At 38.5% G+C, this 15,616-nt stretch overlaps 1 protein-coding gene across 3 annotated transcripts in view; it reads right to left on the bottom strand.

The window, feature by feature from the left end:
* Positions 1-15,616, bottom strand: part of LOC109914746 (proteasome activator complex subunit 4) — a 148,556-nt gene that overhangs the window by 7,024 nt on the left and 125,916 nt on the right. For all 3 annotated transcript variants that reach the window (XM_048600865.1, XM_048600867.1, XM_048600868.1), the window contains one exon: positions 14,562-14,717. In XM_048600865.1, the coding sequence (XP_048456822.1) occupies positions 14,562-14,717 (156 nt within the window). The remainder of the gene's footprint in view (positions 1-14,561; positions 14,718-15,616) is intronic.

Below are 15,616 nucleotides of genomic sequence, written 5' to 3'. Positions count from 1 at the left end.
TGCATCATGCCTCCTTAATTTCTACCTTTTAGCACGTCAACCATATTATTTTTCTTAATCATCTTCTCTTCAGTTTCCCGCAACAGGAGATAGTTTTGCTTTGTTCTATTCCTAATCCTCCATGCACTGCCCAAGTGCCTCCAGCAGTGTCAATTCTCTTCCCACATCTCCACCATCTCATGTAGATTCTCTCCACCTGGTTGCCTGCTTCCTTTATCTAATTTACTCACTAATTCACCTAATCCTTCACAATGAGCTGAAGTCAAATGCACACTCTTGATGTTATTTGCCTGACAAATTTGGATGAGCTGTAACTTCCTCCAATAAATCACTGCCCCATCACAAACTCCACACCTTCCAGTGAAAAGACGTCAGAATGATCTAGACTGTTCAGAACTTGTGTATTATTTTGAACTCTGAGCTGACGTACTGACCTCTTACTAATCATAACAAAAGCACCCTACTTCAACTTCTGCAACACCAAAAAAGGAAAGTAGAACCCATTAATGAAAGAAGACAGTTGAAGACAGAGATATAGCAAGTTGGGTCAAAATAAACAAACACAAGCCCGATCATTTATCAGCTATATAAGTATTAAACACTGAAATCAGCTGCAAATAACAACATTATAAATTTCCTGTATAGAGGTTAAAAATTCCAACTCTCAGGATGGATGTCAACACACTATGAAAAGTGATCATTTGGCTGTTGTTGACCATCAGATCTACTACTGTTGAGAAAAAAAAACTAAACATGTACACAGTGTCTTACATAAACAGGTAGAGAAATAACTTAAAAGCTGCTTACGGTGCAATTCTTAAAAACGTTCTAAAACCACAGACCAGCAATGACTTGGCACAACACCACCATTCCCAACAGCCCCCCATCACCACCACACAGTATAAATTCTGTACCACAATTCAATTTTGTTCACACAACCATGTTACAACCACATTAGTAGATGGTTGGCATCAGATGCACTTTGTTGGAAGTATTAATTACATGACAGATTTAGGTGTTTAGTTATTATAGGACAAAATTAATCCTGACATCACAGTAGCTATAATTGCAATATTTAGGTTTCTTTCATAGTCAGTGAACGTGTCAAGAGCTTAGATAAAGTTAGATAAATTAGCATATTCCTTGGAGTCTCTGCAACAAAATTGCACAACAGTACATAGAAAATTTTTTACATCAAGTATCCATTAACTTAATCTATTAAATTACTTTCAATGATACTTTGTATACAACCTTGCAGATTAAAACTTAAATTCATGAACACAATATTCTGATATTCAGTAACACAGTGATGCTGCAAGTACCATGCTAATTGAACACTATTACGACAGAACAAATGTGTGGATTACTAACACACTTTATTTGAAATGACATTAAATGAAAAATGTAAAATGACAACAGTGTTCTAAGTAAATGCTGAACCTCTACCTGGGTTTTGCTTCCAGCAGGATATTTTACCTAATGTGGTAATGTTTAAGCCGTTCCTTATAATGCATGAATCTAGAATGCTGAAGAATCCAGTTGTTTACTATAACTAGCTATGATATACAATTATTAAATTCTCAACCACAGAAATATCTGGGCTAGTATTAAGCTATTTGGTTACAGTACAGCAGCATGCTTCTAATGGTATGTCACATTTCAAGTGATCCCTTTATTTCCTCAGATTACATGCTGTGACAGTGATGTTACCATGAGCATGTCTTAAAAGGTACACTGGCATACTGACCATGGGAGGTAACAGAACAACCTCGTGTGAAAATCAACCGAATCTTTAAGGGCTATACTATTAAATGAACCAGTAAGGACTAATGCAATCTCACACCAGTGAAACTTGACGATGAAATGAGCAGAAGCATTATGGACTTATTTACAGCACTGCATCTTGTATTAAAATCAATTAAGTACAGTGTGAAATGAATGACTGCAGGCAGTTATATTTAGCCATTAGCACATTTTGCAATTAAGCGAGTGCCAAAAGCCACAGTTCATGTATATTAACTGCATCAATGTTGTGGCAACAAAACAAAAATTAACATTGAAGATCAGAATTTAACCTCAACTCTACTCCCCAATTTAGAAAGTAGTCACAGAAGATACTCAATAAAATCAGTCACTACCTTCGTAAATCATATGAAGGAATAGATAAATTTCATTAAAACAGGGGTTGAAGACTTAAACAATTAAAAAAGGTACAGGTAGAGATGTTCTAATTTCCATGCTGATGGGAGTACCTATGTAGGCAAACAAGACTGAATATTGTATCTCTGATAATCACATACTGGAACGATAACTCAGTTTCTTTAACCACGCAGGTGTTTGACTTGCATTATCCACTTTTATTTCAAATTTCCTGCTTCTACAGTATTTTCTTTTGAAAAAGTGATATTTTTAGACAGATATTTCACTCAATTCCCATGATCCAATACTTCCGACTTCACAAACATCTGCTCTCTTGCCACTGTCCCAGGTTTGACTCTCTTTTAGACGAACCAACAGCTTCCTTTGGGGGCCCCCCTGCTGCATCCTTGAAAACAGTGGAGACACCCAAAACACACTAATTGCTCCATCACACCTTGATCAGCATTCCTGTCCAGCACTTCCACCATGTCAATTTCTTTCCTGTCCAAACAACATTTCAATGCTGACCCTATGGACTACGCTTTTCTATGTATTTCCTTCCTAAATATCTGTTCGGTTGTGAACCATGTTCTTGTCATTAGCTTTTTGTAGATAACTACATTTGACATCACAACTTTGATGGAATCCTGGCCGAAAGGTAATGACACCTTTCTCTTTAACGAAGCCTTTCTAATTGGCTATATTTTGTATGCTTTCCTCATTGAGACTGTCATGGAGGGCAGTAGCACTGATCACCAAACTCCAAGGTAAAGTAGGAGCTTTCAAATGCCCCCTGACCAATCACAGCTCTACTTCACTATCGTCGCTTTCGATTCCTCCACTGTTGCTAAATTACTAGATTGCCTCACCTGACATCCAGTAGTGGAAGAGCAGAAATTTCCTCCATTTAATATCGCGAAGACTAAAGCTTCTGTTTTTGGTCCCTGCTCCAAACTCCCTTTAATAGTTACTGTCCCTATTCCAGTCCCTGGCATTAGTTTGAGATGAAAAACACAGTCTGTTGACAACCATGGTGCCATATTGAATCCCAGGATGATCTTCCGATCACAGTGAGTGCCTTCTTCAATAACATTGCCAGAGTTCAGTCCCATTTCAACTTATCTGCTCTTGAAATCTAAAATTCATGATTTTGTTATCTCTAGACTAGACTATTCCAATTCACTCCTGTTTCATGTGTCCTTATCTCTGTAAACTCCTTCAACCCTATAAGCCTCAGATTTCTGTATTCATCTAACTCTGGAGTCTTGAGCATCCCAGATTTTAATCACTCCGCTATTGGCCGCTGTGTCTTCAGATGCCTACACACCAGACTATGGTACTTCCCAACTAGATCATTCCACCTTCTTTAGTCCTTCGAGACACTCCTACAAAGGTACCTCTTTGGCCAAGCCATTTGACATTACATCATGTTTGTTTGGGTTATATTTTGTTTAACAATGCTCCCTTGAAGTGCTTTGTAACCTTTTACAACGTTAAAAGGTGCTATATAAATTAATGTTAGAAGGCCCAAACTAGAAATGCCAGAAATACATCTTACATAAAAAGATACAGATTGGAACCAGAGGACCCATTTGGGCCCTTGAGCCTGCTCCATCATTTAATGAGATCAAGACTGATCTGATGATGGCCTCAACTCACTTTCCTATTTAGGACAGACATCCTTCATTGTCTCTTTGATCCAGAAACCAACTACCTCTGCCTTACATTATTTAATTATTCAATCACTGTCTAAGGAAGAGACTCACAATCCTTACAGCAAAAATTTCTCATCGCCATCTTAAGATGAAAACTTATTTTTAAATGTGTCTCCAGGTCTAGTCTCATCCAAGACAAATTAGCTTACACGGTTGAGTTTGTGCAAACCTTATTGTTGTTTCAGGAAATTAAGTAACTTGATCATACCTCACAAAAGGAAAACCTCAGATAATTCAATAAAACTACTGATTCATTTTAAAAGAAATTGTCAAGAAGGAGGATCGAGCGAGTTACATTTCTCTGGGTCAAGACACCTTTAAGAACGGAACATTGTGGTCATAGCTCACTGCCTACATCCATGCTATAATTACAACATTGCTTTTGTTATACTTATGTCCATTGATAAATATACTGCCTAGACTCCTAAGTTACTCATCATTAACATACTGACCCCTCAGATTCATTCCTACAAGCAGCAAGGAAGAAAACATTTCAGATTTCATCTATTCTATCTAAATTTAAGATATTTTGAATAAAATGCAATTGATAAAACTTTCAAAAGACCACAGAGATACATATCAAGGTGAAGACAAATTAGCTGCAGTTGGAATGCAAAAATCCATGAAAATGAATTTAGCCTCCTTTTGCACAAATATGGTAAAGGAAGAGGAGATAAAAGGGAGAAGTACATAATTAATTAACTGCATTACAAACAAGCTAGGAAGAAGTCATCTATTTAAAAAGTTTTATTATGACTCCTGGATTAGCAGATAAGTGACCTAAATTACAAACTTGCTATTTCAGAACTGGATCAATTTACAATGTTAAAGAGAGTATGTGCATGCATGTGTATTCACATAAATTAAAAATGTAAGACAAAAAAAATCAAAACAATTGAGAGGCTCAGCATAAAGCTCTTCTATGATTTATATGACTCATGAAAAGAGCCCAGTCTATCTCAAATTCCTTGGAAGGGCAAAATATCTCAAAAATCTGAACATCAGGTTAAACAAGTTGCTACTATACAGTCTCCATATTAATGATATTTTCCACAAACAGGATATTGTTAACAGTTTGAAGAGAAATGCTTCCTACCTCAATCGAGCAAAGTGGTGTACGAATTTCAAACAGTTGATACAATACAAAGGACAAAAGCCACATTGTTCCAATGACTCCCTGATCAAATCAAACAGTATGATCGGTTGTTTGTAATAGGTAGACTACCAACTGCAATCAACCAGCGTGCACTTGCAATACACAAACAAAATTTCTATCGTTAGTAATATAATTCCACAACTGGACAGAATCTGCTAAAAAAAATCCTGAATGTAAGAATAGCTGTACTAACAAGATAATTAGTCCAAGCCAACTTGTTTAGCGTGATTGCTAGAACTGACATATGCAGGAACCCATTGTCTGCAAATAAAAGGATTGTTTAAGCCTTGTACCTTAAAACTACCCAGGAGTCTGGAACCTATTGCTTTCTCCATGAAAACGACCAGAATTAGCACTCTTCTCCTGTAGTATAAATTTTTACGACTGTTCAAAATTTGCTGCTCATTTTTATCCTGATGAGTGCAAGACAAAAAGTTTCAACCTCTTTCTTTTTCACAATATTCATCCACTACACTACAAAGTGACCATTCACATAACTGAGTCAATACCGCCATACTAGCAAAAACAATGGGAACAAAGTGAAATGGGCAAGTTAGGCTATTCTCCATATATTTACCCATAGTTTCCAGCAAATGTGAGGCCATTGCTGTGTGTCATTTGGCACACTAAAGTCAGTGTTGCTATCTACTCCAAGCTTTTTGGTTTTCCTTCTTTTTCATTCATTCACAGCACGTGGGCATCATTTATTGCCTATCCCTAAAAGTCAACCACATTGCTGTGCATCTGGAGTCACATGTGGTCACAGACCAGGTAAGGACAGCAGTTCTGGCATTAAAGCACATTAGTGAACCAGAGAGGTTTTTCAAACAATTGACAATGGTCATCATTAGACTCTCAATTCCAGACTTTGGTTGAATTTAAATTCCACCACCTGCCATGGCAGGATTTGAAACAAGGTACCTAGAACATTTCCTGGGTCCATGGACGAGCAGTCAAGCAATAATACAACTAGGCCGTTGCCTCCCACAACTAGAACATTGTGGTAAGAGTAGCAGAAAATTAGAAGAAACAGTCAAAAACTAATGCACTAGCCCCTCCACAATTGATTCAATCTCTTTGTCATAGGATAGTTAGCTACGTTAACCTAACTATTCTCAAATGTATTTGTTGAACACAAGTTCTGCGTCCATGAAATAATTTCCACGTATACAGAAAGGATGTTTTTGTAAAGATTGTGACGAGGAAAATTGAAGAAAATACATGAACAGCAATTTGAACAGTCTTTAAAATGCCTGCATCATTTTAACCTAGAAAGTGACAAAGTTAGAAATTAACAGCTGATCAGTATTTAACAAAAAAAAACTTTGGTATAAAAGATGTGTTGAATAATTTTAAGATGTGTTGAACCAAAGCAACTTAACTTTGGTTGGTCTGAATAAAATGAAGACAGATTTTGAGCACATTTGTCATTTATAATTTATAGCCAGAATAAACTTAAATTGATTTGTCAATGACATCTCAAACATCTGTAACCAATTGTCGATGTGCTAACGGTTATACGATTACTTATAATTTAATACAAATCTTGTACACAGTGCTGAAAAGTAGTCATCAACAAGTTTTGATATTTCTCCTATTTAAAGCAACAATCATGCAAGCGATATGCCAATGGGACAATAATGCTAAAAATTTTGCAGCAGTGTTAACTAAATTAATTGGTATCTGTGTGGGAATTGTTGTCCATTACAGAAACTAACTGCAGGACAAAGTACTTGGGATCATATTAAAGGCTCACTTGATAACCCAGACAAATATTGTGTTGCCTAATTGTTATTTCAACAAGAATGATTAGGCTGACCAACTGGCCAGTATTTGAAATGGAAGTCCTCAATCTTGGCTCCTCTGCTGCTGGAATAGCCTTTGTACTACACTTTAGAGTTTTACTCTTTGCACATGGGCAGAATGCACCTTCACAAGCAAACTGCAGCCTTCTTCCAGAAGCCCATGTCACAGGATCAGCAGCTTCCACAGGCTTGGCAGCATACCCCACCCCCAACTAACCAGCTGAACCCATACTCAAGATAACAACCACCCTCACTTCACCTCACCTCACACTTTCCCCCACGACGAAACTGCCCTTACCTTTCAGCTACCCTCCCCTCCCATCACGCCCCGCCACCCCCCACAACCCAGAGTTAATCACCGTGGGAATGATCGTGATGCTAATATGCCTTTTACTTAATTATGTGTTAATGACGTGTCTAATTATATACACAATTATAGCTGACTTGCACAAATATTGGAAGGATTTCAAAGATTATATCGAAAGCTTGGTTTAAAAGTGAACATACGAACATCAGAGTCTTCACTGATGGCATGCTCAGTGTAAATAGGCAGAAAGAGAAGTTGTAGGTAAAGGTGTAGAGCGTTTGATAAAAGGATTAGTTCGCTCAGTGCTGATGCATCAACTGAAATTTCTGGCCTTACCTGGGTCTCAATTTGTATTGTCTGTTTTTGCTTTATCAAAGTACACAACATATTTTTAGTTTTAAAGTAATTTGAAGTTATAAACAATTCAGAAAATCCAGTGTAATGAAACCAAATTTTTTGTTCACACTTATTGATGGACCTGGCTGGCAGGTTCAATATTCATTCCAAGTATCCATAAGTCTCGCTGCAACACCTGACAAACCATACCTATCTGATCATTCCACTTTTACTCTTAAAAAAACATTTCACTATTTATTGTCTGCTGTACTTTAAATCCTTGATGGATACAACATCGTATGAATCCTGTGCCTAATAGCTTTAGCAGATAGGTTACTGAACTTTGCACGCACTTATCACTGTTTCTATGAGCTCGGATCACTTTACCCCAAATAACATGAGTCTTTGCATTACCACCAGGAGTCAGGAGTTGATCTTTGCTTTGTAGACATAAGCACATCACATGGCCAGGTAAGATTCTGTTTCATTGCTGCAATAAACACCCTCGGACCTCTCGGGGTCAGAGGGGTGCGTGTGCATACTCTCTAGTTTCAAAGGCCTCATTCATAACCTGTAAACACAGCTTTGTACCACAATCTTACATGCAGTGCAAGAGCACTCGAGGCAGTGGACTGCCTGTCCTGATTCCAAGACAGAGGAAGAGGCTATCCTTGTTCCTAGGATGTGGGTGTTATTGGCTAGGGCAGCCCTTACTGCCACTCCTCAACTGTGGTGGAGAGGCACTATTATTAACAGTAAAATATTAGAGGACTTAAGAATTTATTAAGCTTGACTTTTACAAAGATTTATATGAATCCATACTTGAGCAGAAATTTGCGCTGAGCAGCTACAATTGCATTCCTCTATGCTTTCTGGAAATGGATTGATTTCGGAAGGCAGGTGAGACAGATTAAGTAACTAGGCTGATCTTCAGACTGCAAAAGTATGCATACACCAAGTTGACAAACACCTTGACGTAAAAACAAATCACCATTCCTTCACTATCAGAATCAAACCTTGGGACTACCTACTTAACAAGACTTGATTCTCTTAAAACAAGGACCAAAAGCAGTTCCAGGCAGTGGATCACCACCTTCTCATATACAATTAGGGATGAATAATTCATGCTGGTCTTGCCAGCAATGCCCAGATTCAGTCAATGAATAAAAAAAATTAAGATGAAAGAATCACTTAATTTGTTAAATAACTAATTAACAAATAATAAATTATCAAGGAAATTGTGTGCTTCAAAGATAATTAATAAAACTAGGAGCTAAAATTATTTCTAATAGGCAGAACTTTGCACCACCAATGAAATCACAATACCTGTATATCATTGGCAAACATTTCCTAATGAATATGATTATCCACCTAGGAAATTCCATGTCACTAGTCAACCTGTACATTGTGTTTGACTGTGTGCATGTATGCAATTGCTTCATATGCATGATTATTTGATTTCACAAAATAGGCACAATTAAATCCTAATAAAAAGGTATAATTTGTCTGTCAAGTAATGATTTCCTCACCTGCGCATTTTAAGCCTTTGATGGCAATTGTTCCAGATACAGCAATTTTTTCATATGGTAGCAGGAAAAGTTTAAAAAAAAATCAAATAACAAAATCTAAGTCAGATATGCAGGTCAAAACTGCTGGCGTATACCATGAATATCTTTTCTCTGAAGGCTATGCTCAATTGAGTGCTCCAGGATCTCATTAGGAATTCAATACACATTAGGAATTCGGAAACCCTTTATCATTTACAGAGAAGGTGGTATCATTTAATGAAATGGTTGATGGTTGCACATTGCTTGTGAAGAAGGTTTGATCCTTCAGATTATATTCAGGGGCTAGATAAAGGAACATATTTGGCATCTGCAGCTCTTCTAAGCATTGCGCCATCAGGATTTTGAAAGATTGTCAAGGGATTTCAGCAATGATCGAAAATAGCCTTCTGGACAGGAGTTGGTTTGATGGTAGGTTGGTCAATACAGCCTGGACCAACAAGTCTTGGCTGATGCAGTGACTATATGGCGGTGTGATGGTGCAACATTTGAAAATGCAGGTAGCAGAGGTGTCAGCATCAGTAAAAGTGTACTGGTGATAATTCTCATCATATTCAGCTAGACATCAACAGATGTGTGACACTGCCACGACAGCCATTTAGCAGAACAATATTTGACTGTACAGCATCACAAGGTTGAGTGCTGTCTAACTGAAGCTTTGATTATCTGCTTTTCAGGATATATGTTAGTGACCTGAATTTGATGTACAAGACATTACTAAAATTTGCAGAAGACAGAACTTGCATATAATGTGAACTGTGAAGATAATAATAGGTTATAAAAGGGCACAGGCAGACTGATAGAATGGACAAAAAAGTGAGAAATGAAATTTAATGTAGAGAAGGATGGTGATACATTTTGGTGGGAATAACAGCAATATACAGTAAATGATTTCATTTTAACGGAAAGAAGAGAGAGATATGTCAGGGTATATGTATATCAAATAAGACAGGAGGGAAGGTTTAGAAAATGGTTAAATAGACAATCTCGGAATTTATAGAAGAAGCATAGTGCACAATGGAAAGGAAGATATGAGGCTTTCTAAATCACCAATCCATCCTTAACTGGAGAATCAAATCCAATGTTGGACTTCACATTTTAGAAAGGATATGATTTAGAGATGATAAAGAAAACAAATCAGGAGACTGGTATCAGGGATGAGGAATTTCAGTTTTGACAACAGATTGGTTGAAGCTGTGTTGTTCTCTTTAAAGAAAGCTGTCAAGACGTTTGAGAAAAGTGTTCAAAATCATGAAGGGTAGTGAAGAAGAAAATACCCCATATCAGGGAAAGATCAAGAACAGAAGGTGATAGAAATAAAATGGCAAAGAATCAATGGCAACATGAGGAAAAGCAAAGTGACTAGGATCTGGAATGCACTACCTTGGTATATGGTAGTGGAAGATTCAGCTTTGTCTTTCAAAAATCCATGAGGAAAGACATTGCTGTAGTCTGAGGAAAGGATGGCGAGAGAAATGAGGGAAACTAGCTGAATTGCCTTTGCAGAGCCTTCAGTTTTCGGTACTGTAATTATTCTATGATTCTTTCCCCACATGTATTTAGTAAGTTTCTGGACCAGGTTAACCTGCTCTGTGGTTTCTTCCCATGATTCTGAAGATGTTATATGTACATTTGTGGGAACAACCTTTAGGTCTAGTTTACCTGTCACACCACAAAAGGTAGCCTTCAGAGTTCAGTTTGCTTAATCTGTGTTGAAGTAGCATGTTGAAGAAATTAACTTTTATGGGTTTGGCCAAAATCACTGTCAACAGAAATAAATCCACATGAACATAGAACATAACAGCGCAGTACAGGCCCTTCGGACCTCGATGTTGCGCCGACCTGTGAAACCAATCTGAAGCCCATCTAACCTAAACTATTCCATTATCATCCATATGTTTATCCAATGGCCATTTAAATGCCCTTAAAGTTGGCGAGTCTACTACTTTTGCAGGCAGGGCATTCCACTCCCTTACTACTCTGAGTAAAGAACCTACCTCTGACATCTGTCCTATATCTATCACCCCTCAATTTAAAGCTATGTCCCCTCATGCTAGCCATCACCATCCGAGGAAAAAGGCTCTCACTGTCCACCCTATCTAATCCTCTGATCATCTTGTATGTCTCTATTAAGTCACCTCTTAACCTTCTTCTCTCTAACAAAAACAGCCTCATGTCCCTCAGCCTTTCCTCATAAGACCTTCCCTCCATACCAGGCAACATCCTGGTAAATCTCCTCTGCACCCTTTCCAATGCTTCCACATCCTTCCTATAATGCCGCGACCAGAACTGTATGCGAAACTCCAAGTGCGGCCGCACCAGAGTTTTGTACAGCTGCAACATGACCTCATGGCTCCGAAACTCAATCCATCTACCAATAAAACCTAAAAATGCGTTATAAATCTCCCCACTAATGAACAGATCTTGGTTTGTGAGGCCAAGACAATGTCCTCTGCACATTTTCAAGTATTTCTGAATAATGACAGTCTTCTCACCATTTACCTCAGGTGGTAATCTTAGATCAACTACAGTCAACTACAAAAAGACATGATGTTTGTTGAAATCAGATTCCCATTGACAAAGGCAAGTTAAGCAGCTCTTTTGATACTGCAGTGAAAGAATTTGTTTGGGTTGATTGAAATTTGACTAATTTTATTATGTATCAGCAAACAATTAATGACAAGTGTCAAGATGGATTTGGTTTCAAAATCGCACTGTCAACTTCCTGGTCATGTTTCCAAAAATTCAGATGTATGCAATGTTTCAAACAGAGAAACTAAACTGCTGTAGGATCTTAAACTGGAACACTTTTTTTGGAGTCCTACAGCCTGGAGATAGGCCCTTTGGACCAAACTGGTCCGTGCCGACCAAAATGGCTATCCACGCCAACCCCATTTCCCTGCACTTGGCCCATATCTGTCTAAACCTTTCCTAAACATGTATTCGTCCAAATGCCTTTTAAATGTTGTTAATGTACCCGCCTCAACCACTTCCGCTGGCAGCTCATTCCATATGCATACCACCTTCCATGTAAAAAAGTTGCCCCTCAGGTTCCCATGTATTCTTTCCCCTCTTACCTTAAACTTATGCCCTCTAGTCCTCGATTCCCCAACCTTGGGAAAAGACCGAGTGCATTCACCCTATCCATGCCTCTCATGAACTCTCAGTCTCCTATGCTCGAAAGAAAAAGGTCCTAGCTTGTCCAACCTCTCCCTATAACTCAGTCCCTTGAGCCCTGGCAACATCATTGTAATTTTCTTCTGCACTCTTTCCAGTTTAATAACATCCTTGCTATAGCAAGGTGACCAAAACTGAACACAATACGTCAAGCGCGGCCTCACCAACATAATGTACAACTGCATCATGACTTACCAACTTCTATATTCAATACCCTGACAGATGAAGGCCTGTGTGCCAAAAGCCTTCTTCACTGCCCTGTCTACCTGTGACTCCACTTGCAGAGAACCGTGCACCTGAACTCCAAGGTCCCTCTCTTTCACTACACTCAAGGCCCTACCATTTACCATGAAACTCCTAACTGGATTTGACTTTCCAAAATGCGACACCTCTCACTTATCAATATTAAACTCCATTTGCCATTTCTCAGCCCACTGCCCCAGCTGATCAAGATCCTGCTGCAGTTTCTGATAAACTTCCTCACTGTCAACGATATTGCCTATTTTAGTGTCGTCCACAAACTTACTAATCACGCCTAGTACATTCTCATTCAAATCATTGAAATAGACAAACAGCAATAGGCCTCCAGTCAGACAAGCATCCTTCCAGTATTACCCTCTGCTTCCTACCATCAAGCCAATTGTGTATCTAATTTGCCAGCTCTCCCTGGATTCCATGTGCTCTAACCTTCCAGAGCAGCCTACCATATGGAACCTTATCAAAGGCCTTACTGAAATCCATATAGACTGTCTGTTGCCTGGCCCTCAACCATCTTCCTGGTCACTTCTTCAAATTTGTGAAGCATGATCTCCCATGCACAAAGCGATGCTGACTACTCCTAATCAAACCCTGTCTTTCCCGATGCACATATACCTTATCCCTGAGAATCTTCTCAAGTAACTTACCTATCACAGATATTAAGCTTACTGGTCTATAATTCCCAGGTTTTTCTTTGCAGCCCTTCTCGAATGAGGGCACAACATTCACGACCCTCCAGTCTTCCGGAACTTCACCCGTGGCTAACAATAATGCAAATCTTTCAGCCAGGGCCCTCGCAATTTCTTCTCTAGTCTCTTGCAGGGTTCTTAGATATACCTGATCAGGACCAGGAGATTTATCCACCTTCATACATTCTAATACTTCCAACACATCCTTTACTGAGATATGGACTGTCCCAAAGATATTGCCACTAACTTCCCCAAGTTCTTCATGTGTTTCTCCACAGTAAACACAGAGGAGAAACATTCATTGAGGACCTTGCCCATCTCTTGCAGTTCCAGACATACATGTCCACTTTGGTCCTTGAGGGGTCTTATTCTCTCTAGTTATTCTTTTTCTTTTAATATACTTAAAGAATCTCTTTGGATTCACCCTAATCTTCTCAGCCAAAGCTATTTCATGCCCCCTTCTCACCCTCCTGATTTCCTTCTTCAATAAACTCCTGTATCCCCTATGTACTTACAGGGATTCCCTTGATTCCAGCTGCCTGTTCCAGAGTCATGCCTCCTCCTTTCTGGAGAAAGCCTCAATATCCTTTGTCATCCAGGGTTCCCCTCTCCAGCCAACCTTGCCCTTCACCCTAACAGGGACATATAGACCTTGAACTCTAGCTATCACACTTTTAAAGGCCTCCCACTGCCGGAGGTCCTTTTGCCTGCAAACAAACTACTCCAATCAACCCCTGTAAGCTCCTGTCTAATTTCATCACAATTCACCCTGCTCCAATTTAGAAATTGAACCTGTGGGCCAGTTTTGTCTTTTTCCACAACTATTTTAAAATTAACTATGGTCATTGGTCCCAAAGCGCTGCCCCACTGTCACCTCAGTCACCCGTCCTAAGTGTATGTCAAGTTTTGCCCCTTCCCGAGTAGGACGCTCTGTATACTGCTTAAGGAAACTTTCTTGAACCCATTTATACCAAATACTATAGTTTTCTCATGCACAATAGCTTACTTTGAAGGTAAGTGACCAACCTGTGGCCAAGTGTGAAAGCATAATTTGACAAACAATAATAAATTGTCACACTTCTGTTTTTGGGGTAAAGGAAGACATGTTTGTCATGACGCAGTAAACTTCATTATTTAATATCCACCCAAGTACTGAAACATGAAAACATCTCTATTTAACACCTGACTCAAAGAATCACAGCTCAACATCACAGTATTCTCTCACCACTATCCATTAGAGTTAGGCTAGACTTGAATTTTCTCCTAGTTGGTCCAAACTGACAGCTGAAGCATGGTTTTTGAATTCGAACATTACAAAATAATGTATTTTGTAACAGGGGTGAACATATAAACTAAAATATTATGACTTAGAATAAAATTTATCACAATTTTCCTGTAATCTAATTACTCTTACCTCTAATTGTTCATCTTCCAAGAGTTTTATAACCAGCCATCTTACATCTTGGACTGCCTGTTCATTGTCCAAAAAAACAAATAAATTGTAGAACACCATGGTTTGAAGGTAGGTTAGGATAGTGTACTTTGCATGCCAAGAACTGCTCTCTGATGTCTGTGCAAATAAAAACAAATAATTCAAATGATAATTGATAACAGAATTCTGTCGATTAAAAAGTAGCAGCCAAAGTGCAAAAGTAAATTGAGCAAAGTTCCAGGACAAAAGTTCTGAAATATCCTACAATTTGATATTTTATACATGATATATCAGAATTCATATCTATTAACAACTTTTAATATAACTCCATAAATCATGCCCATTAACCCATTAATTCATGGTTATAATACTAACTGCAGATTTCGGTGTACCAGCCACCCCCTCATTCAAATAATTCAGGAGCTCGCTACCATATCAGATTACAACCACTTCAATTTGTGGTTACACCCCACTTGAAAGTGCAGTCATCCATAACGCGCTATGTAAACAACCCCATTTAACAAGACCGACATTCAATTCAAAGGTGCAGTCAGGCACAACATCTAACAAAACTGCACAGACACTGCAGGATAAAACCTTTTTGCAACCCCACACCAAAAATAGTGCTGTTTGATATTAAAATCTAACTGCGAATAGGTGCTTTATCTAAATCCCTCCAGCTAGAGTGGCTCCAAGTATCATTCAAAGGTGATAACTGGATTAGCCCTCTTCCTTTAAAGTAAAATGTTACTTCCCTGCATATTACGTAACAACGTACTTGTCCCAAGATTTTAATTCAACATGTATACAAGAAAACTTTACCCCACTAATAAAACTAACAAACGCTATGCAGTGTATGTAAGCAACCTTTAACCTACTAATAAAACTAACAGCGTTATGTCCAGACCCGCGTGACCTTGAATGAATGAAACTGACAGCACTTAAAACAGGTGTGACCACAAAACTGAATGAATGAATGATAGTAAATAGAACCCACAGATGGACGCAACCATGAAACTAACTAAACAAGCGATAGC

Source organism: Rhincodon typus, chromosome 9 (genome assembly GCF_021869965.1).
Source record: "Rhincodon typus isolate 14 chromosome 9, sRhiTyp1.1, whole genome shotgun sequence".
NCBI lineage: Eukaryota > Metazoa > Chordata > Chondrichthyes > Orectolobiformes > Rhincodontidae > Rhincodon > Rhincodon typus.
The sequence above is the reverse complement of the archived record's forward strand: the minus strand, read 5'-3'. Positions and strand labels throughout refer to the sequence as shown.